The following is a 22421-nucleotide window of genomic DNA, read 5'->3' on the forward strand; positions in this document are numbered from 1 at the left end:
CATCAACGAGTTCGTCGGAGGTTTTCACCGACAAATTTGCTCTCAGCCAATCAGACGCAAGGATTTCAGTAGCTTTTAACAGTTGTCAGTGTAAATCACTGACAAAAAGTTTCATGAAACACCCCCCTGGTCTATACGACAAGTTCATGCTTTATTGTAACATGACTGATGAATTCCATAGATTGATACTAGTACTTTGGGCAAGCTATACGTGCAATATCTTCTAATGTCGATTTGAAAACGAGTAAAGTACCTAACCGGCCAACTCAGAAAAAAAACAAACAAAAACAAAACAAAAACAAAAAACAAAAAAACAGAGAGGGGTATACTTTGTACCTATGTAACGTGAACATGAGCTATCTCCGAGCGGGCTAATGTACGCAGACTGGGTTCTAGGCTCAGGAATACATGGGGTGTGTATAATTTGGCGGAATATCGGCCTTCGGGGAAATAGACTGTTTGTGACCTTGAAGACGGTATGCTAAAGCACGCTGTAACGCATGACTTTCGACACAATGAATTCGGACTCGCTCGCTCTGTTGCCTTCTAAAAGTGAATTGTATTTTCTCCATGGCAATAAACAAATGTGATAGTGTATTCAAATTCAGGCATATTTTCCGCTCTATAAATACATTATGAGGTAAAGTATTCCATCAACCTGAACATACTCAGTGTATTTTGCCGTGGACCTACTACCAATAGACATTCATTGCTTGTTGAATGATTTATGCGCTCGTTTCTGTCAAAAGCGTCATATATATATATATATATATATATGCTATAATACGCTTTCCTGCTTTGATCTCATCGCTTCTGACCCAGCCTGGATACAGAGGATGGCGCTTTGAGAAATCTTTAGAAAAAAAAAAACAAATAAGCAAAAAAAAAAAAAACCTATGTGCACAGAAGATAGTAATTCTCTTAAATAAAGAAAAATGCATTTGCAGTTGTAGTGTATATTGGGAAATCATCGCTCTAGCAGTTGTTCGACACTACAAGTCGGAGACCTGTCTGTAACGGTCACTAGTTTCATCTCCATTGGGTGGCCGCTCTGGACAGGTCTGACTGTACATGTATCACTATCAGGAAAACAATCGGGAAACTATACAGTTTGTGCTGCCGATCATTTAGAAAGTAAGATCTTGAAGTTTGGTGATCATAATAGAATCGTGTGCGCCAACATCAATCTCTCATTTCATATGAACCCTTTGCACTAGCTATGAATTATTCAGATATCTATTTTCTCTGCTCGTTTTATGTTCTTTCTTATGTGTTTTATGTTCTTACGAACCTATTGTTCTTTAGCTGTATTATATCTATGTTCGTTTGTTCTTGTTTTTTATTGTGTGCACATGTAATGTCACTTGAATGTAATGTATATCAACGCAGGGCTCCCTTGTAAAGCAGGCCTTTGTGGCACTGAATGGGACTACCCTGCTTTTAAAGACTACCCTGCATTATGAAGTTTTCTGTGCTAATCGGCACTCATAAGGTAAATAAAGGGTTTATATGTTCACGCTAAAAACACATGGAGATCTTTCCCTCGATAAATGAAAACCCAGCTGGTCAGTCGTTTATCTAATTGCTTACTTTTTCGTTGTCGTTGGTTGGGGGTTGAGCTAATGTGGCTGAGATAATTTTCATCAACATCCTTGTATTTATTCATTTTTTTCCCTCTACAGACTATGAGGTACTTTATTCATTCATTTCCAAAGCTTTACATCAAGCGATTTCTTTTTTTTTTAAACAATGATTGAGCACATACTCAAAAAGTACAGATTCTTCATTGGTTACCAAGTAGATGATTTCATCATGTTTGTTACAATCTCAGAAACATTATCTAACAATATTTCATTTCTAAAACTAATCCATATTTTCAAACTATTGTATATGAATGCCCTTGAAATAAATGCATCATGTATTGTTTATAAATTGCATACTGCGCATATATCAATATCTTATTTATATTTGTTACATTTGGACTCTTTGATTTCACTCCAATAATCAATAATTTCTCGTTTAATAAAATTGTTTCTCTAAAAGCGAACTGAATAAAATCAGTAATCTTTTTCCAAAACATAGACACTTCAAGACACTGCAGAAGAGCATGACTAAAGGTTTCTGTTTCAGAGCAAAATATACACAAATTGTCACTTACAATTTTCCATTTGAAAAGATTATATCTAGAATACGATGTAATGTCTTTAAGTGGCATTGCTTAACTTTGTTGTTCCTTAGTTTTCGAAATTTTTGTTTCAAAACAGTATTCCAATCAAAATCAGTACTCAAATCAAATCTGTCTTTCCAATATAACAGTATAGTTAGATCACTTTTCTTACTCTCACATAACAAACTATGAAATTGTTTCAACGTTGCTCTAGATAATCTGATATAATCATTGTCCTTTATTGCATGTAAATCAATATCGTAATCTTTGTGCGCGTTTTCACATTGATCTACTTCTAATACGTTCCACCCATATGTTTGGAATTGCCTTTTTAATTTTTGGATACTTAAAGTCCACTAATAAATTATCACAATTGAGAGCACAACAAATTGACTCGCGAAATTTAAAACATCCATTTTCAACTACATCATTAAGTGTCAAGATACCTTTCTTGTGCCAGTCTTCAAAAAACAAAGTTTTTCCATTAAAACATATATTTCTGTTATACCACAATACTTCATCTAGTATGTTGCTCACACGAAGAAAATCAATATAATATCTTAATTCGCACCAGGAAAGTAAGCAATGAGTGTAGAAACGATGTAGTTTATGCTTCGTGCATAGTGCTAACATATCCTTACATGAACAGTTCGTTTTCATTATCAGAGGACTTGGACCTATTTTCTCGACCCAAAATTTGAACATGAACTTCCATGGCGAGTCTGAATGACAATTTTGATAATTTGCGAACCACGACAAATACAACGATTGAAATCGAGCATGTTAATTAAACATATTCAAACCGCCTTCTTCAATAGGATTTAATAAAACAGATCGCTTCACCTTTTCTCTCCAAGAATTCCAAAGGAAATTATAAATCAATTTTCATTTGTGTGATAGGGATAGCATCCTTGCGTTCTGCGGAGAGCATGCGTCGAGTTGTAAAGATCACTCGTGGTTCAACAAAAGGAGTTTGTACGCACATTGGCGCTCTTTTGATTTAGATTCTGACTCATGTTGGCGTCAGCCAATCAGCGTACGCACTGTTTCGCTTGAATGGTTTGCTCGTTTTGTCTATATTGTTATGTTCGCGCTTCTTGTTTCATACGTGCGGTTCTACTCCGACGAGTGCGCGTCGAAAACGTTCAGTAGTATGTATTTGAGTATATGAATATAAGAACGACCCAAGTCCAATTTTTGGCCAAGTTCAGTTTGACATGGGAAATTGTAGCTTATGCATGGACTCATCTTGTGTGTAAATGATAAATCCTAATTACCCCCGGAAGTGCCTGAAATGAATGAGTTAAATCTTATATTAATGTAAGAATGAAGGACTTGGGTCATTCTTACATTCATATAATAGCGCCCTCTCTCATCCTTGTCCCATCTCTATAGCAGAATATCATGTATATGAATCAAAGAACGACCCAAGTCCATATGAATCAAAGAACGACCCAAGTCCACCACACAAAATGGCCTCTCCACAATTATTGTAAATGTTAATTGTCATAATAATATATGTTCTAATTTGTATATACAATGTTGCCTTCCCATCACAGTTAAATAGAATTTTATTGGACAAATAAAAAAGATATGAAGTTTTTTTTTAGTTTACTCGAAATGATCTTCCATGGACTTGGGTCGTTCTTATATTCATATACTCATTTGTTTAACGCAATAAATCAATTTATTCAATTCCATAATGAACTTCTCTGGAAATGGTAGCACTAAAGCTACATACACAAAATTGTGAAATGATCAATCATTTGATAATTACCACTTTACCATACAATGTTAAATTTCTCATTCTCCAGAACTTTAATATAGCTTTGACCTTTTCTAATTTTGAAAACCAATCCTTGTATTTATATACAAATCATAAATATGGGAATGATGAATGGCGGAGTGGTAAATGATGCCGTAGCAAAAGAAAAAAAAATATCGTTTATAACTCTTTTGTTTCACTTCCCCGCCTTTGTCAAACCTCATCTTGCAGGCCTCATATAAAAAGAAACCCTCAGCGACGGTGTCAACACTGACAGCCTATACTTGATGATTGAAGAAGCAGGACGAGCGTTAAAACATGGCAGCAGTTCATCGCTTCTTATCTAGACTCCACCTCATTCGCTCGAGCGGACAAAAGTCATCGACTCTGCCATCCTCTCTGTCGTCGACCTTCCCATGCTTCTCCTCCCCGTCGTCGTCATCGTCCGTGTTCTCGGCCGCGGCCACGTCGGTCAAGGACCGGGCAAGGAGAGGGACGGTAATTCGGGAAATGCCCGAGTGCGTGAACAGGGATGCCGAGGAGAATGTCGCCGGGGCGACGTCGCGCGAACCCGTTACCGTGAAGGGGCACGACTTCGCGGAGGGCATCGACCACCAGGCGATTCTGTCTGCCATGCAGAGGACGGGATTCCAGGCGACAAACTTCGCCACGGCTGTGGAAGAAATCAATAAGATGGTGAGAATTTCGTTTCGATTGATTTTAAGATCTGTCCATAACAGCACTATGATACTAAATGATGAAAGAATGTGCTCTTAAGTGAGATACTAGGTGTTTCAAAAAACATTTCCCACTTTTGATTGTTAATAATTCATAAACTATATATCAGATAACACTGTCATTGATATGAGTAATAGCTGAATAGTGTACAATTTGGTTGAAGGTGGTTTGAATATGAAAACATAAATCAGTTTCATGAAATCCATGATTAATTTCACAGTTAGGTTCCAGATTTTGCTTTATTTTCAACCCTCTGTACAAAATTTCACTTTGCACAGGGGTCAATGGGTGTGTATGGGAGTGTGTGGTTAACACCCTGACAATGGTCCTAAACAATGGTTAGGGTTTGAATGCTTCATTATTTATTCATGAGAAATTCCACTATCACAACTAGTCTTTATTCAGCCTCTGGCAGTATCTGTGTAAAGTCAAATGCCTGCCGATACTGTCGTTGGGTCTCGACAGTGCTCTCCCTACTTCTGAAAAACGAAATTACAATGAATACCTTCTGTTCTATCGTAAACATGGTGACAGGAAGCAAAGAAAATCAATTAGAGCATACACTTGTGTAAATGGAGCCTTAAATAAATCTACTGTGAAACATATCGCCCCAATGATAAATGCTGCTGAACTCTTCACCAAAAATGATTTCTTTTTATCAAAAAGCGAAAAATTTGTCAGACTATTTAATTAGTAGACAGTTGTATTAAAAAGTAGGAACTTTAGATCATTTATGCTTATTCATATCCCAAATTTAGTGATATGTGAAGCAAAAACTGAAAATGATTGCCAGCTGGAATGGAATGTGGTGTTTGCAAGCACATGGAAACGTGTGCTTCCTTTTTCCATGTGCATGCAGTTTACCCTTTACCGTGCATGAATCCAGACTAGCAGTGCCCAGGGCAATCCACATGAATTATTGATTAAGCATTCATGTGCCTGGGAGCACGAGAGACTGACGCCTAGTCAACAGGTGGTTCAGGCATGTCCATTGTTCAGGGCCATTGTCAGCACACACTCACATACACGTTATTGGTTCCTGTGCAAGGTTCAATTTTTGTACAGAGGGTTAAAATTTGACCAAAATCTGAAACCTTACTTCAAAATCAATCTTAGATTTAATGAAACTGATTTATGCTTTCACATTCAAATCACCTTCAACCAAATTGTACACTATTCAGCTATTATTTCTATCAATGACAGTTTTATCGGATGAATAGCTTTTGAGCTATTAATGATCAAAAGTGGGAAATGTTTTTTGAAACACCTAGTACCTTGTGTTGAAACCCTGTATAATCATTTGACAAAATATTTTACCTGCTGTTCCGTCCTGGCCCATGAATATGAAATAAAGGGCTAAATGCCTACGCTTGAGTTTGTTTGTCTTTTTGTTTGTTTGTTTGTTTTCATTTGGCACAATGTGCCTGGTTGATACCGTTTGCAGACTTTCTAGTCACCTGGGACGAACACAAGGAGTCGGCAGCATTTTGCATGTTTTCTTGTGTGGGTGCGTATAAGGGGACCTGCCCACTTTACCGGGTTAGCACCATGCTCTTTGCGATAAATGAATGAAATGGGATCTTTAACGTGCCTGAGTCGTGGCTAACTCACACCAGGGAGGTGTTTTGTCTCACCTCCCTGCTCACACACGGAACCTCCATTTTATGTCCTATCAAGTGTTTTGCTAATTCCTACTAGAGGGGACAGAATGCTTACACACAACATTGCTCAGTGAGACTCGAGAATCGAACCCGGTACCCTTGGATCTGAAGGCAGACTCGCTACAGACTGAGCCAAATCACCGCCCTAATATGCTCGGGTCATGACAAAACTATCACTAGAGAAGCTACTGACCGAAAAAATAACATGTCATTGGGATAAAATTGGTTTCTTGCATTATCATTGTTGTTTTCATTATTATAATCATCATCATTATTGTTATCAACATTATATCATAGTCATGCACAATCATCACCAAACATTCGTGCTACAACTAACATCATCAATTTTACTTTGTCGACAAGTACTGTAATCTGTGCATGTAAATCCGCCCCTCAGCCTAGAATTCAAAAAGAAAATCCTCAATTGCCATTATCCACCCAACAAAGAAGACAAAGTCAATAAATGAATACTCAGGTAGTTTGCGAATAAACAAAGTCGCATCCCCAAAATAATAGCTATCCGCAACACTTCTCTGCCGTGACGAAGCACCTTGACTATCCATTGTGTATCATTGAATAGGCTTACATTATTATACAACATAACAGCGAATTGTTTGTCTTTTGCTAGCGAGGCGGGTGATGCCCGATGACATTATGTACAACCTGCAGATTTGCCTTTATTTAAAGTGAATATATTTGTCCTGATCCAAAAAAAAAAAAGAGGAAAAAAAGACAGCAATTAACGAAAGAATTTGGTGATAACCAAGACACTTACCGGTTCTTTGTTTATAAACCTAATGGTATAGTTCCGCTGGTTACTGTGCACAATTCCCTTCCCGGATTGGCGCCATTCTTTAGAAAGACCTACTCAATCTATAGCTTATCTAGCATGGGTGTATATGCAAGGGGGGGGGGGGATGGGAGGGTCGTACGACCTGGGGCCTGTTGCATAAAAGTTACAATTATGGTAACTTTGCCATCCAGTGGTAACTACCATGGCAACAATACTCAACAGCCAATCAAAATCAAGAATTCCATGGAAGTTACCACTGGATGGCAAAGTTACCATAATTTAACTTTTATGCAACGGGGCCCTGGTCTGCTGCATACTGAAAATGCATAATTAAAAAATCGACCATTGACCCTTGCCACTGCCCCGGAGCCCCCACCCCCACACGCTTAGAAAACACACACACACACACACACACACACACACACACACACACACACACACACACATTCCACCGCCCCTATGTTTAGGTGTACTCTTTAGGAAAATTGAACATGGAATTGTGAAGTGCATGTCACCATGTCCACGGGGAAGAAATTACACTGTATATACTGCACTTGCAGATCTGACAAACCTGTACCGCCCCACCCTGGAAAAAAGGCAGCAAGTGACAAATGCGATATATTTCTTATAAATGAAAAAAAAAAAAGATATTGCGCTGGCGATTCCAATGATATATCTCAATTGGATTGATTTATACGCCATATTCTTTTCCAGGAAAACATCAATAAATTTAATCGGATTTGAGTAATTTGTCGACCCCCCCCCCCCGTTAAAGTAGGACAATAGGTGTTTATATATATATATATATATATATATATATATATATATATATATATACTAAGTATACAAGAGAGAAATCGTTTAAGAGGAATGACTTTAACTTACGTTTGAAGACATGAAGAGATGTAGTCTGATTTGTTAAGGGGCAAATCATTCTACTGTTTGCAGTTCTATAAACACACTTGTATCTTTAGCGAAAACTGTTCGAGTACATGGACGGTGATAAGCAAGCCCCTTTAATCAAATTATGTATGAACCAAATGGTTTCTTTTGAACATGTATTGTACGTGTTTAAAAGTTCTTGGCAAAATTCTAGGGAAAATGTGTACGTGAAAATTCCAATGTTAAAAGCAAGTGATGGGAAATGTAAACAGTATGTGCGAATGCTTCTATGTTTACCGCTAAACTTATTTGTTAGTGGGGAAAAGAAAAGAAAAGAAAAGAGAAGTCTCGCTCTACCATGTCTACACCACAATGCCTACGGATGTCTAACCTGGAGATGGGTTGGAATGTCTTGTTTAGAGCACCAACCTAAGTACAGATTAATTGGCACGCTATCTTTTGAAGAGAAACAATACTTTGTTTCACATTGTTAGTGGAGAAAAGAAAAGAAAAGAAAAGAGAAGTCTCGCTCTACCATGTCTACACCACAATGCCTACGGATGTCTAACCTGGAGATGGGTTGGAATGTCTTGTTTAGAGCACCAACCTAAGTACAGATTAATTGGCACGCTATCTTTTGAAGAGAAACAATACTTTGTTTCACATTGTTAGTGGAGAAAAGAAAAGAAAAGAAAAGAAAAGAGAAGTCTCAGTTCATGAGAGATGTTCAGATCCCGCTCTACACCACAACACCTACGGATGTCTAGGCTGGAGGTGGGTTGGAATGTCTTAGTGCAGATTAATGGGCGCGCTATCTTTTGAAGAGAAACAATACTTTGTTTCACACACGATGATAGCAGAAAGACAACTGATAATCATCCGCTCGTGTGAAATCAAGGAGAAGTTTTTCAAAACATTTCAAGAGGCATCTTGGTGAGTAACAGTCTGTTAAACATGTCAATATAATGTGAAAAACAAATTGAAGGTCACCTGCAATAGGCCACCTGCAATACAGCATTGCACTTTCCGACATCACAACAACATCACGTGAAATGATCAACACGTTCCATATATCATACTCGTGATGGAGAGGGAAAATAATAAACAACAACATTGCAAGATTGATGAAGACAACAGACGGGAACTGATTCCAAGTAAAATACATAAACATGCATTTTGATTTCTCCATGCGTTTTCCCGTAGCATTACACACAATCATTGCACACGTATACTTGATGGGTGCACGTCACGAGACCGACACCCACGAGTCATACAGCCCACAAGTTATACAGCTCACAAGTCATACAGCCCACGAGTCATACAGCTCACAGTTATACAGCCCACGAGTTCGACACTGAGTGAATAAAGCCCACGAGTTCGACATCAAGTAAAATAAGCCCAGGAGTTATACGGCTCACGAGACCGACACTACGCACAAAAGGCTCATGAGACCGACAGTAAGGAAACAAAGCCCACGAGACCGACACTACACTTAAGGTTCACGAGACCGACGCTACGCAAACAAGGCTCACGAGACCGACATTACGCAAAAGAGGTTCACGAGACCGACACTAAGCAAAGAAGGCCCACGAGACCGACAGGATGAACAGCGCCACCCATAGACCATGAAATTGTATAGGGTGTTCTGATAATAGCATAGGAAGATACGAGAGATGGAAAAGAAGAGTTGCCATCTCCGGCAGGGTGTTACCCCATCAGTTCCCCCCCCCCCCCCCCCGAAATGATCAGGATCTTTAATTGTGTTTGCATGGGTGTGTGTTTGTGAAAAAAAAATTAACAAAGTACAGTAAAAGTGTGTAACAGATCTTTCCACAATAAACCTGCGATGGTGTAGATTTAGTATCAATAAAAAATAAAAAAAAAACGTAATCGTCCATAAAGGTAGCGTTAGGTATCCGGAAAAAAAACCCAGATGCATCCATGAAAACAGCTATTGTATTTCACAATAAAATGTACTGTTCGGAGGAGAATAACACAAGCCACAAAATTGAGGTGAATCCCTGCGATATAAAACGTTTCAGTAGAATTACATTGTAGTTACAGAGAAAATTACAGATAGATCGTACTGCAAAACGTCAAAGCAGGAGGGTAGAATATCTAAAATAGAATAAGTAAGTAGTGCATCGGGAAAGAGAAGAGGGAAAATTTATATCTTGTCCATCTTCTAGCCAAAAACTGGGAAAGCCTATTAGAATAGCACGATGACATTATCAAAGCTCTAAAATTAATCCATACATCGTTATTGTCCTCTTTTAAATTCATTTGTGTTTTTTGTCTCTTTTATTTTTTGAGGGGGGATGAAGAATACTAATTCTTCTTTTTTTTTTTTTTTTTTTTTTTGGGGGGGGGGGGCGGGGCCATGAAGAATACAATTCAATTTTTCTACTTGTCTACAATGTCTACTTGTCTACAATGTCGCTCCATGACACACTTGCCCCCCCCCCCCCCCCGAGGTATGTAGAAATACATATTTGATGACGTTCATCCATCTTTCAATTGATAGCGTTACGAAATTACATCCGCCAGTATGTTATTTTTCCGTTCATGGAACACCCTGTACAGGTGATTGACATGTAGATGGCGCTGTTTATCCTGTCGGTCTCGTGGGCCTTCTTTGCGTACTGTCGGTCTCGTCGGCTTTCTTTGCTTAGTGTCGGTCTCGTGAGCCTTTTTATCTTAGTGTCGGTCTCGTGGGCCTTTTTCGCCTACTGTCGGTCTCGTGGGCTTTCTTTGCTTAGTGTCGGTCTCGTGAGCCTTTATTGCTTAGTGTCGGTCTCGTGGGCTATGTTTGCTTTGTGTCGGTCTCATGAGCCTTTTGTGCGTAGTGTCGAACTCATGGGCTGTATGACTCCTGAGCCGTATAACTCGTGGGCTGTATGACTCATGGACCTATTATTGATGTCGATCTCGTGGACCGTATGACTCGTGGGTGTTGGTCTCGTGGGATGCCCCCTACTTGATATGGTGTTCAGCTCACTGAGTGCAGACTGAGCACGACCCGATAATTCAGAACCTCTGCGTGAGAAAAGATTGTAGCCTATCCCGTGAGTCAAAAAGAAGCTTTCTTCATCCTGTACTCTATGTGCAATGTACTCATCAGAGAGACAAGTTTGCCTTCCCCAAACTGTTTAGATACAACTATTGCCAATGGAAGACTCTGATGATCGCATACAGTGGCTGTGCACCTGGAGAACGCTGGTCTGACCTCAGGATGTCTATCCAGTCAAGGAGCTGTGTTTGAAGCTCCTTGATCCAGTTAAGTCGTGGTGGAGATCTGTGTGCCGACCCGTGCAATGTACAAGCTCAATCGCGTGCTTCACTGAAGACGCAGATGCTGCCCTGTCTTGAAAGAGATCGAGGGTATACATCTAGTCCAATTTCAGCAGGAGGTTACACTGAATCATCACTAATTGCTGGCAGAGAGTTTTAACCGGATCATTCAGGTGATATTACCCGCTGCCAGCGTACCCTGATTCACACATTGGATGCAAACCGGATGGCGGCCATATTGGAAACAAGCAATATTTGAGCATGGGGGCACAACTCTTGGCCAGTTAATGAGTATCGAGTATAAAGAAGACAATTAGAGCAAATAGTATAGTTGCACTCCTATTTGAAAGTGAGGTACCTAAAGATGTCATTAAAAAAAATGCCCCAAGTTGCCTGACTTAACGACCTAAACTTAACTGGATGACAATAGTAAGACACAGGATTACTTCCTGTGGAATGCATGTTAGGCCTCACAGTATGTCGTTTTCCAGATGGTCCATGACGTCACTGTATGCTCCAGGACCATGAATCATTAATTGGAACCATACAGCAGCCCACGAGCTCGAAACTAGGTAGCATTGCCCATGAGCTTGACGCTAAGTTTAGGCAAACCAATCCCATAAGAGTCTGACACATGGGGGGGGGGGAGAGGTCCACAAGACCTATACGCTGAATAGATTAAGCTCTCTGAAATACATAATTAATCTGGTACCGTGAGCCAAGTTTTCCTCGAGTGTCGAGCTCGCGGACCGCACAGCTTGTGGGCCTATTATACCAGGTACCAGGTACTCGATATTTCATGTCGAGCTCATGGACCTTGTTCATCTAGTGTTTTGGTCACAGGATGTATGACTCGTGGGCTGCGTAACTCATGGGCTGTACGACTCTTGAGTTGTTTGACTTGTGACGTACACCTGATGAGGTGGGCCTGTTGTTTTCTGGTTAGCATCTTTCACCCTTTCATCCAGTTCAAGGGACTTTGCCATATGCCTGTTCACTTAAGCATCAACCCAAAATATGGTACTCCTCTCCCCACCTTCCATGTTTAAGCGTACAAATTTTGTCCAGTGCAAATTGGATAATGTTGCACATGATTTCATGCAAGCTAGGCTGCATAACTAACCCAAACATAAATATCATATTTGAGGTCACTGCCATCGCTGAAGACACGTAGGCCTAAGCTTCATTTCTGAAGTAATTGACCGCTCATATTCCTGGGACCTTTTATTATGAACTATACTCTGTGGAATATGCATACATGCTTTGATTATAACGTCAAGGCGTGATTTGTACATGATCAAATTTATAGGATTAAACCAATGAAGCCAAACATCAATATTTGTAATCCTATACACAAATTTTGATATTCTAAAAGTCTGACCTCACATTGTCCTTCGATGCCAAAGTTGGATATACACAGGGTAATAACCAATGTTCTGTGGAATGAGAAGACACTTCTATTGTAGCATAAATGCTAATAGCATAATGCATGATTGCACACCAGATATATGGTTAACCATTGAATATACGTCAAATATCAATATTCTGATATTTTGAGGTCATTGACCTGTCACAGTCCTCGGTGGTCAAAGGCAGAGACGTGTAAATAATCTTCCTTGATCTGAGGAATAGGAAAGCGATTCAGTTGTAACACAAATGAATTTTTAAGACATCGTTATCATGTTTATCATCAACCAATTGCACCAACTATCAACATTCTGATAATTTGAGGTCATTGACCTCTAAAGGTCATCAAAGGGCAAAGGTAAAAACCTGTAAAGGATCGGTGGAACATTGAGGCAATCCACTGTAAAAAAGCAAACAAACATGGTTTTAGTACATCATTGCCGTGCTTATCATTAATCAGTGACAAAATATCAATAGTCTGATATTTTGAGGTCATTGACCTCTGGAGGTCAGAGGTCAAAGGTAGAAACCTGTCAGGGTTCTATGGAACATGAAGACAATTCCACTGTAACAAAAAATGAGTTTTAGTACATCATTACCATTAACATTCATCAATGATGCAAAATAACTATTTTTATCAAATTTTGAGGTCATTGACCTTTGGAGGTCATCAGAGGTCAATTCAGACTTACCTCCCGATCTTAAAATGAATCTTATAACATGTACTAGCACTGGTGAAAGTTTCATGCTTTATTCAAATTTTGCACAATTTTTCGGCTTATCTGCTCTACTAATATGTCTGTGGAGGAAAAAGTTGTCCATCGATTTGGAAACATCAGTAAAATGTATGGTCCACTATCGCAGTGAATTATGTTTCCTCTTCGAAATTCTAATCCTGACACGCAAAAGTGTTTGAATTCACTTCCTTTTAACCTGCAGTATTGTAGCATTTTAACCTGCAGTATTGTAGCAGGGTACCAAATGTGTGGACACATTTATACAAATTGTGTGTCATGGACCAAATTTATAAAGAACACTTCTATTTGCGAAGAGAATCAACGTAACGAGCACGAATATCTTATGATCACGCGAAATAAGTAGCTTACAGTCACGGTCTTCAACTCCAGTGCACAAGTCTTTAAAAACGAGAAAAGCATCCTGCTTCGTTTGATGGTTGCAGGAAGATGATGAGCTCAAATAATCCATTGTCGACAAATCATTTAAAACAAAAATTAAGTTAATTATGGATCAGTATTTCTTTTCTTTTTGTAAGATTTACTTAACTTTATTGCAACTGAATAACAAATTGCTCTACAACGACGTAAAGCACCAAATTAATCAGTGTTTTAGTAGTAGCCTCATCAACCACTTGATACAACTCGGGCGTCAGCATATAGGGCATGTGCATCCTCTTCCATCAAACAAATTGTCACTCAGCTTGCCAATCATCTTATTCGTTTTATCAGTTTTCATTCGAGGGTGGTTCCATTTAATTGTAGGCTTTTAGTATGTTTTATTCTTTGTTCATTTGCTCGCTTGTTTGTTTGATGACCATCAGCTCAATAAGAGAGCCGAGCCTTTGACCAATGAGGAACCGGAACGGAGAGCGGCTTGCGGGAGGGAGATTTCGAACTGCACCATATTTCTGGGCTACACCTCAAGCATCATCACCAGTGGTCTGAGAGAAGTTATCTGCTTTCTCGCGAAACACAATCTGGTGAGTTTGGGATAGATTATACTTTCTGGTTATTGACCGAATGATTATGATATACATGTAGGCCTACTACTACACTCTGTAAAACACGATATTTTTGCGGCATGAAGTTTTGCCTCTAACATTCAGTGCGCATAGTGTAGACATGAACTTTCACGTGCATTTTTCGCGAATTTCTCGAGAGCCAAGATTCGCGAAATTAAAATGCACGCGAACAGTCCTCGTTTTACAGCATATAATATATGATAATATGTACAAACTAAATGATATTATCATCAATATTGTCAATATCAAAAATAAATATCTATTGTGATCATTCTTTGTGAAATTTCATCTAAAATGTCGTGCTCTATACTTTAAGTTTATATGCCAAAGATGTTCCAATGAGAAGTTAAATATTTGTACAATTCTATAATTATTCTCGAAATGAGAAGCATAATGATATTCCTCTTCTGCCAAATCGAGGTCGACTGCATTGTCACTACGGCAGGTGGTATCGAAGAGGACTTCATTAAGTGTTTCGGTGATTACTACCTCGCGAGCTTTGAGGAGAACGGTGAGGAGCTGTTTAATCGGCGTCTTAACCGTGCCGGGAACTTACTGATTCCTGAAAGCCTCTACTACCACTTCACGGACTTTCTTCAGCCCGTCCTGGAGGATATGATGAATGAACAGGAGAACCATGTGAGTGTAGGAAGTGTTGCGGTGCTGTGGCGGCGGGAGCATGTCACGAGACCAACACCCACGAGTCATAAAGCCCACGAGTCATACAGCCCGTGAGTCGTGCGGCACACAAGCTATACAGCCCACGAACCATACAACCCATGAGTTCGACACTGAGCAAGCAAGGCCCGCGAGACGGACACTTAAGCCTCGTGTCGTGATATTGAACTCATGGCCAGGCCTTACTTGCCTGATATCGAACTCAAGGGCCTTATTTGCCTAGAGTAGAACTGATTTGCTGCATGACTCGTGGGCTATGTGAAACATGGTCCTTTTTCCAATGTCTATAACTCATGGCTGTATGACTCGTGGGCTATATGAGTCGTAGGTGTCGGTCTCGTGGGATGACACCGGTGTTGAGCGTATACGGTTGGGTGTTTGGTGTTTACTGTATCATTCATATTATGTGAAGAATTAGGTGTCAAAGTGTTCTAAGAAGGGTGGGTCAGGGAGACAACCTTTTACAGGCATGTAGGTTCTTTTAGGTTTTGGTTTGGTGTTATGTGTTCTGATAGTTCTGATGTGATGTGTACAAAACAGTTCATGAAGTCTCCATTATCATATCAGAGAATATAGGCCATATGCATCACCTTGCTCCATGAATTCTTCAAGCGCAAGGGAAGTGAATCAGTTGTTTGTTGTTGTTGTTGTTGTTGTGACATCTCTTTCTCTTATTGTTGACTGCATACAGGGTTTCAACTGGACTCCATCGAAGATGATCGCAAGAATGGGCAAAGAAATCAACGAAGAATCTTCCGTCTATTATTGGGCATACAAGGTTGGTTAGCTAGCAGCGCTCTCTCTCCCTTTCCCTACCTCTCTGTCCAAATGAATATATCTGTGTATGATGATGATAATGATGATGATAGTAGTAATAACGGAAACAAGAACAACAATGGTAATAATAATAAAAGTAATAATGATAATAATAATAGCAATAGTAGTATATTAGTAGTAATAATAATAGTAATGATAATGATAATATCAATCATCATCATAACAATAACAACAGTAATGATAACTGAGAGAAAGATAATTCAGAATAAGTCAATTGACAGAATAAAGTATAAAGAATCGAGAATATCGATGAAGCCACACGTTTCTGTTGGTGAAGGTTCGAAGGTTGAGAGGTCCCAGCTCCCGTTGGTTTGTGGGGAACTACGAGTGAGTGAGATCATAGTATTTTATAAAATGAGCTTTAGAAACGCTGCAATCTGATCGGTCAATTGTCATGCATTGATTTTTACTGATCCACAATGAGCCATGCGTCCGGTAAAATCCGAACGCATGGCTCAAGTCTTGTGTAGTGTAGTAGGTGTACCGGACGCATGATGGGGAAAATGGTTGTACAAGAGTAGTATTTCATGAATTTACGGGCCCATTTTATAACACAAGTTATGCACAGGCCTATTTCGTGGATCAGTGAGAATTTGATGCTCTCGTTTAACTTTGGAACAGTCTAAAACCCACTCACTGCGCTCGTGGGTTTAAACAGTTCCAAAGTTAAACTCGCGCATCCAGTTCTCACCGATCCACTCTGTCCTGTGAATCCTTTGTATGATGAAACCTGGATCTATACTCACCAGACTTATCGACAGGAACGTCAAATTTATCAAAGTGGGGTACCACAAATCAACGGAGCTATGAGGGTTGCGCCTATACATTTCTGGGATGATAAATATTCTCCAACGCTGAAATGTGCTCGTATATAGGCCTAACAAGCACAGTCTTGAATGAATAACAAGTCATTGTATAACAAGTCGTTATTACAACTATTTTCCGTAAACTATGTTTGGACGAAAATAAGAGGAAAGCTCTGAATATTTACGCCGAGTTGATATTTCCCGAAGCTGGCTTAACTGGCGTACTTTCTTTATTTCGTTTGTGTTGATGTATTCTGGTTTGTTTTACTTTGCTCGGTTCTGCTTTACTTTGTTATTATTTCAAATATGGGGTGTAACTTTTGACCTGACCACCAGAACAACATCCCGGTGTTCTGTCCAGCTCTGACTGACGGGGGACTGGGTGATGAGCTACTCTACTTCAAGCAGCGCAACCCGGGTCGCCATCTTCGCGTCGACATCTCGGAAGGTTTGTTTGTTCGTTTGTTTGCTTCATTTCCATCTGAGAAGAGGGCTGGATGGCTCATATTCAGCTGCAATAGCTGGTCTTCCGTGGGGTCCAGTTGGATGTGAGGCGGGACCACTTCAACGGGTTAAACACCTTGCTCTGTGCGATGAATAAATGAAGCGGGATATTTTAAGTGCATGAGTTATGACTCTCTCACACACGGGAGCTCCATTTTATGTCCTATCAGAGGGACAGAGTATTTTGCCTCTTACTTGAGGGGATGGTATGATTACACACAACATTGCTCAGTGGGACCCGGGAATTGAACCGGGGTCCTTCAGATCGTGAGGCAGAAGCGATACCGACTGAGCTAACTCCACCGACCTTATCGGTATCGTCGCATTTTTGTTTCAGATTAGTAAAATGTGTGTTAGCTTTTATAGATTTACGACTCGGACATTAAGAGGGAATAAGACCCTGTTCTACGCATGCGCAAGACCGCTTATCAAAATCGATCTCGCGTCGTCTGAGTTTTCATATCAGTTCTGCTGGGTCATTTTAGCGTTCGCTCAAATTCACAACGCAGAGAGCTAATAACTTGGTACAATGAGCATAAAATGGGGACGCCATTTTACTTCGTATAGGCTGCGTCTACGCGAGATCTAAAGCTACTTTGCAACACGACGCATGGGAGAGAGGAGAACGGCCAACGCAATAGTCGTCTTAACGTCCGCGTCCCAAATCTATCAAGCTTCCTATTTTGCCAGGGGTGTGATATATTCAAATAAAGGCTAGAAAGGAAGCAAAGGGGTCTGCTGAGCTTCCGGTTCAGCACTATCTTCTTCAGTGGCAAAAATGACGAATAAAGGTTAATGAAAAACCAGAGGAGTGCTTCGGATGTTTACGTTTCTGTTTTCCGCCTGGAACTATAAGGGGGGGAATATAACTCATCCTCTCAAGTTAAATCCTGCTGTCTTTTTTTTTTCAGATATCGTGCGAATCATCCGTCATGCGCAGGACTCGTATCATACCGGCATTGTAACGGCCGGTGGAGGCGTAGCCAAGCATCACATCTGCAACAGCAACGCACATGTGAGTTAAGATTACAATTACATGTTACATAATTGTACATAATTATGTACACATTGCAGACGGGCAAATGCAATGTTGAATGGATGTAGGGAATTGCTGTAGACCCCTACGACGCAAAGATTATGACTGCGGCTCATCTATATGATTATTTAAAAAAAACCAACAACAACAACCACAGCAAAATCGAAATCGAAAAATAGAAACATTAAAAAAAAGGTGATATTATTCCACCGTGTCATATTCGTTCATTTTATATGGACTTTCAGCCGAATGGAATAGACGTCTCCATAATCATGGTTTTTCAATCGCTCTGAAAAAAGCAACAACAAAAAATCCTCTCCTTACCGCAGCTTCAGAACATAAGTGACATTTTACGTCATTGAATGTTGGCTAGGTGTGCCAGCAATGCTAATGACAAAATTCATTTTCAGTAGCCCTTATAATTACTTTGCTTGTTTCTTTGCAACTGATTGACAAATTGCCCTACATCGACGTAAATAATCACTGAATAATATTGATCGCCCATGATACGCCCGTGGTACGCCCATGATTTTTATTATGGCTACTACTAAAACACTGATCAATTCAGTGCTTATTTACGTCGATATAGGGCAATCTGTCAATCAGTTGCAATGAAAACATCTCTACGGAAGAATTCCATGAATTTGCTTTTTCTGTTTTTTGTTTTTTTGTTGTTGTTTTTTAGCGAGAACCAGCGGGCGCCGACTACGCCGTGTACCTCAACACCGGCCACGAGTTTGACGGCTCAGACTCCGGGGCCCGGACCGAGGAGGCCGTATCGTGGGGCAAGATAAAACCAACTGCCAACGCTGTCAAGGTATCATGTCTTTTTCCTGACAATGTCCTAATTATTTTCTCTCTTTTTTTCTCACTCCTTCACCCTCTCTCCCTCTCCCTCTCTATCTCACGTTTCTCTATCTCTATCTCTCTTTTCTTCCATCTCTCTCGATCTATCTATCTCTCTCTCTCTCCCTCTCTATCTTTCGTTTCTCTCCCTCTCTCTCTCTCTCGTTTTCTTCATCTCTCTCCCTCTCTATCTCTCTTTTTCTCCATCTCTACCTTTTGTTTCTCTCCCTCTCTCTCTCTCATTTTCTTCATCTCTCTCCCTCTCTATCTATCTCTCTTTTTCTCCATCTCTATCTTTCGTTTCCCTCCCTCTCTCTCTCTCATTATCTTCATCTCTCTCCCTCTCATTTCTCCATCTCTCTCTCTCTTTTTCTCTCTCTCTATCTCTCTTTTTCTCCATCTCTATCGTTCGTTTCTCCATCCTTTTCTCTCGTTTTTCCATCTCTATCTCTCGTTTCTCCATTTCTGTCTATCTATTTCTCCATCTCTATTTCTGTTTTTCTCCATCTCTATATCTCTTTTGTTTCCATGCCCGTCTCTCTTTTTCTCCATTTCTATCTCTCGTTTTTCCATTTCTATCTCTTTTTCTCCATCTCTATCTTTCTCTTTTTTCCATCTCTATCTCTGTTTTTCTCCATCTCTGTCTTTCTCTTTTTTCCATCTCTATCTCTTTCTTTCTCCATCTCTGTCTCTCTTTTTCTTCACCTTGCTGTGTGCTCCTCCTTCTCTACACCTTTCGTTCTTCATCTTCTTCATATTTCTGTCCGTGTGAATGAAATCTCCACAACGTGGAAAACAGTTGTCCAATGCCAATTACTGTTGTAGCCCAAACTATCTCTCTCTGTTTTCACACCTGTGGAAAAAAAACCCCGGACCTTCCTATTAAAGCCCAATTACTTTGAAATAGAGTGTACCAGAGATCATATCTATAAGTATGTCGAGGAACATTCAGAAAAAAAAGAAGAAATGCCTTGTTTATAATTGATATTCTTTATGACAATTTCATAGCTGTACTGCTTGATGAATTCCTCATCTAAATCCACCGCATTTAGCTGCAGGCATGGGTTCGCACAAACACGTGCAGTCTGTGATAACTCGATATTTGCCTTTAGGAATCGCTGAGAGCACTTTGGGCCAGAAAGGGAAAAAAGACAAATATGCAAAAAGCAAGCAAATATGAAAAAAAAAACATATTAATTTTTATGCATATTATTGTATACTGTCCAAAACCCTGAAGAAGACGAGTGACGAGTTGAAAATTTGATGCAACCATTCAAAATTGTTGGACGCTATAATACAGTGGACTCCCGTTAAAACGAAGTCTTCGGGACTGACAGTTTCCTTTCGTTATAAGTGTATCGAAATTTCGTTATAACCGAACAAATAAACAATAGAAATACATAGAATGGATAATGTTGCGGCCTGAGTTTTTACTTTATTGTAACCGGAATTTCGTTATAAACGTGTTCGTTGTAACGGGAATACACTGTAATGCATCACATTTTTTTTAAATCTTATATGTATTCATTATTATCTTTAATACTTCAATCCATTTTTTAACGCTTTCCTAGATACATGGAGAAGCCTCCCTCCTCTTGCCATTCCTCGTCGCGGAAACTTTTGCGAAACTAGTCTATCCTCCAGACTCAAACTGAGACATCTTCCAGCTGCGTGTCGGGCAGAAGAGACTCAAGCCGTGCAATGGCCATTGCTATGAATAGATGAATCACCTCTTTGTAACTTGTTCCTTCAGTATGGTTCCTTTGATTGCCCACGCTCTCCACAATTTTTGGGAAATCTCCACTTCATTTCCAAGCTGACTTTATTTAAAAAAAAAAAATAAAACAGTATAGAGCTCTAATCAAACAACGCTGAAAAAATTCAGAACAATCGGTTCAAAATTGAGTTCATTGCTTAGGTTGCAGTATAATATATCTTCATGTTTTCATGGAAAGAATGATGGAGATTTGGTTCGTAATGCTGATTTGAGAAAGTGCGAACAGTCGTACCATAAACAGACGAAATATGATAGTTTAATTCATTTGATTATGTTAATTCATTTTCATTAAAAAATAGAGAATGTGTCATAACTTTGTTTAAGATTCAGTGAACGACTTGAGGAGATGACGTTTTATCACTTGATTCAGTTTGCATTTAAAGGACAAGTTCACCTTCATAAACATAAGGATTGAGAGAATGTAGCAATATTAGTAGAACACATCATTGAAAGTTTGAGGAAAATCAGACAATCCGTTCAAAAGTTATGAATTTTTGAAGTTTTTTTGCAGTACCCGCTGGATGAGAAGACTACTGCAGTGTATGAATAACTTAGATGTCACATGCGTACAACAATATAAGGAAAATATAAAGAGAATTTCACAAAATTCCATCTTTTGAAAAAAGTACACATTCCCCTGACTCGTTACCGATAAATGTTATGGGTAATATTATTCCCCCTGCCTTTAGAAAGAGGCAAGTCAATTGCTCTTTTATTATGCGAAAAAAGTGAAAATATGTCGAATTTTCTTTTATATTTTCTTTATACTGTTGTACGCATATGACTCACAAGCTGTAGTAGTCTCCTCATCCAGCGGTTCCAACACAAAAATGTAAAAAATTCATAACTTTTGCATCGATTGTCCAATTTTCCTCAAACTTTCACTGATGTGTTCTACTAATATTGTTGTATTTTCTCAATCCTTATGTTTATGAAGGTGAACTTGTCCTTTAATGTGGTTGTGGTCGACACTTTTGTTGAGTGAAAATATCATTTATTGAAATTCTATCTTCCTCATATTGTAGTCTGATTGTGATAAAAACTTACACTGGTTTGTTATAGATTTTACTGTAGATACAGTAGTAAAGTAAAGGTGAACATAAAAATATGATGGGGTTTCTCTTTCCCAGTGTATATGACTCTAAGCTCTGTCAAAGCCTCTGTGCCTCGCAAACAAAATGGAGAAAATATTGATGACCTTTAGCACAAAGGTACGCAAAATTACGCGGTCACGTTTTGTCGAGTTCTGGCGATCAGTACGCAAGAGGGACGGCACAATGACTAATGATGTCTCCTTTGACCTTTTAGATCTGACCTTGAAAGCGTACTGACGAAATGCTTACTTCAAATCTAAATCCCCTTGTACACTGTCGTTAAATCAAGATTCTTTCATGAGGACCTATCAGTTCCATGAAATTTCATCATGTACAGGCCCTACCAAGGATAACGTGCGAAATTTCGAAGTCTATCAATT

General features: G+C 39.4%; 1 protein-coding gene across 1 annotated transcript; it reads left to right on the forward strand.

The window, feature by feature from the left end:
• Window positions 1-4250: 4250 nt before the first annotated feature.
• LOC139745332 (deoxyhypusine synthase-like) lies at window positions 4251-20839 on the forward strand. The gene is made up of 8 exons (XM_071655732.1): window positions 4251-4628; window positions 14263-14421; window positions 14884-15102; window positions 15833-15919; window positions 17121-17232; window positions 18200-18303; window positions 19010-19141; window positions 20742-20839. Exons 1-8 carry the CDS (start codon window positions 4251-4253, stop codon window positions 20823-20825), a joined length of 1275 nt encoding a protein of 424 aa, XP_071511833.1. The 3' UTR covers window positions 20826-20839.
• Window positions 20840-22421: the final 1582 nt, after the last annotated feature.

This window comes from Diadema antillarum, unplaced genomic scaffold, assembly GCF_040938485.1.
Source record: "Diadema antillarum isolate AM-2024a unplaced genomic scaffold, OU_Dant_1.0 seq00001253_RagTag, whole genome shotgun sequence".
Taxonomy (NCBI): domain Eukaryota; kingdom Metazoa; phylum Echinodermata; class Echinoidea; order Diadematoida; family Diadematidae; genus Diadema; species Diadema antillarum.

Bases quoted from the DNA above. Each gene is read 5' to 3' on its own strand.
- LOC139745332 (XM_071655732.1), top strand. From the start codon at position 4,251: ATGGCAGCAGTTCATCGCTTCTTATCTAGACTCCACCTCATTCGCTCG. The intron at 4,629-14,262 runs GTGAGAATTTCG...GATGACCATCAG, and splicing joins TGGAAGAAATCAATAAGATG to CTCAATAAGAGAGCCGAGCC. The intron at 15,103-15,832 runs GTGAGTGTAGGA...GACTGCATACAG, and splicing joins TGAATGAACAGGAGAACCAT to GGTTTCAACTGGACTCCATC.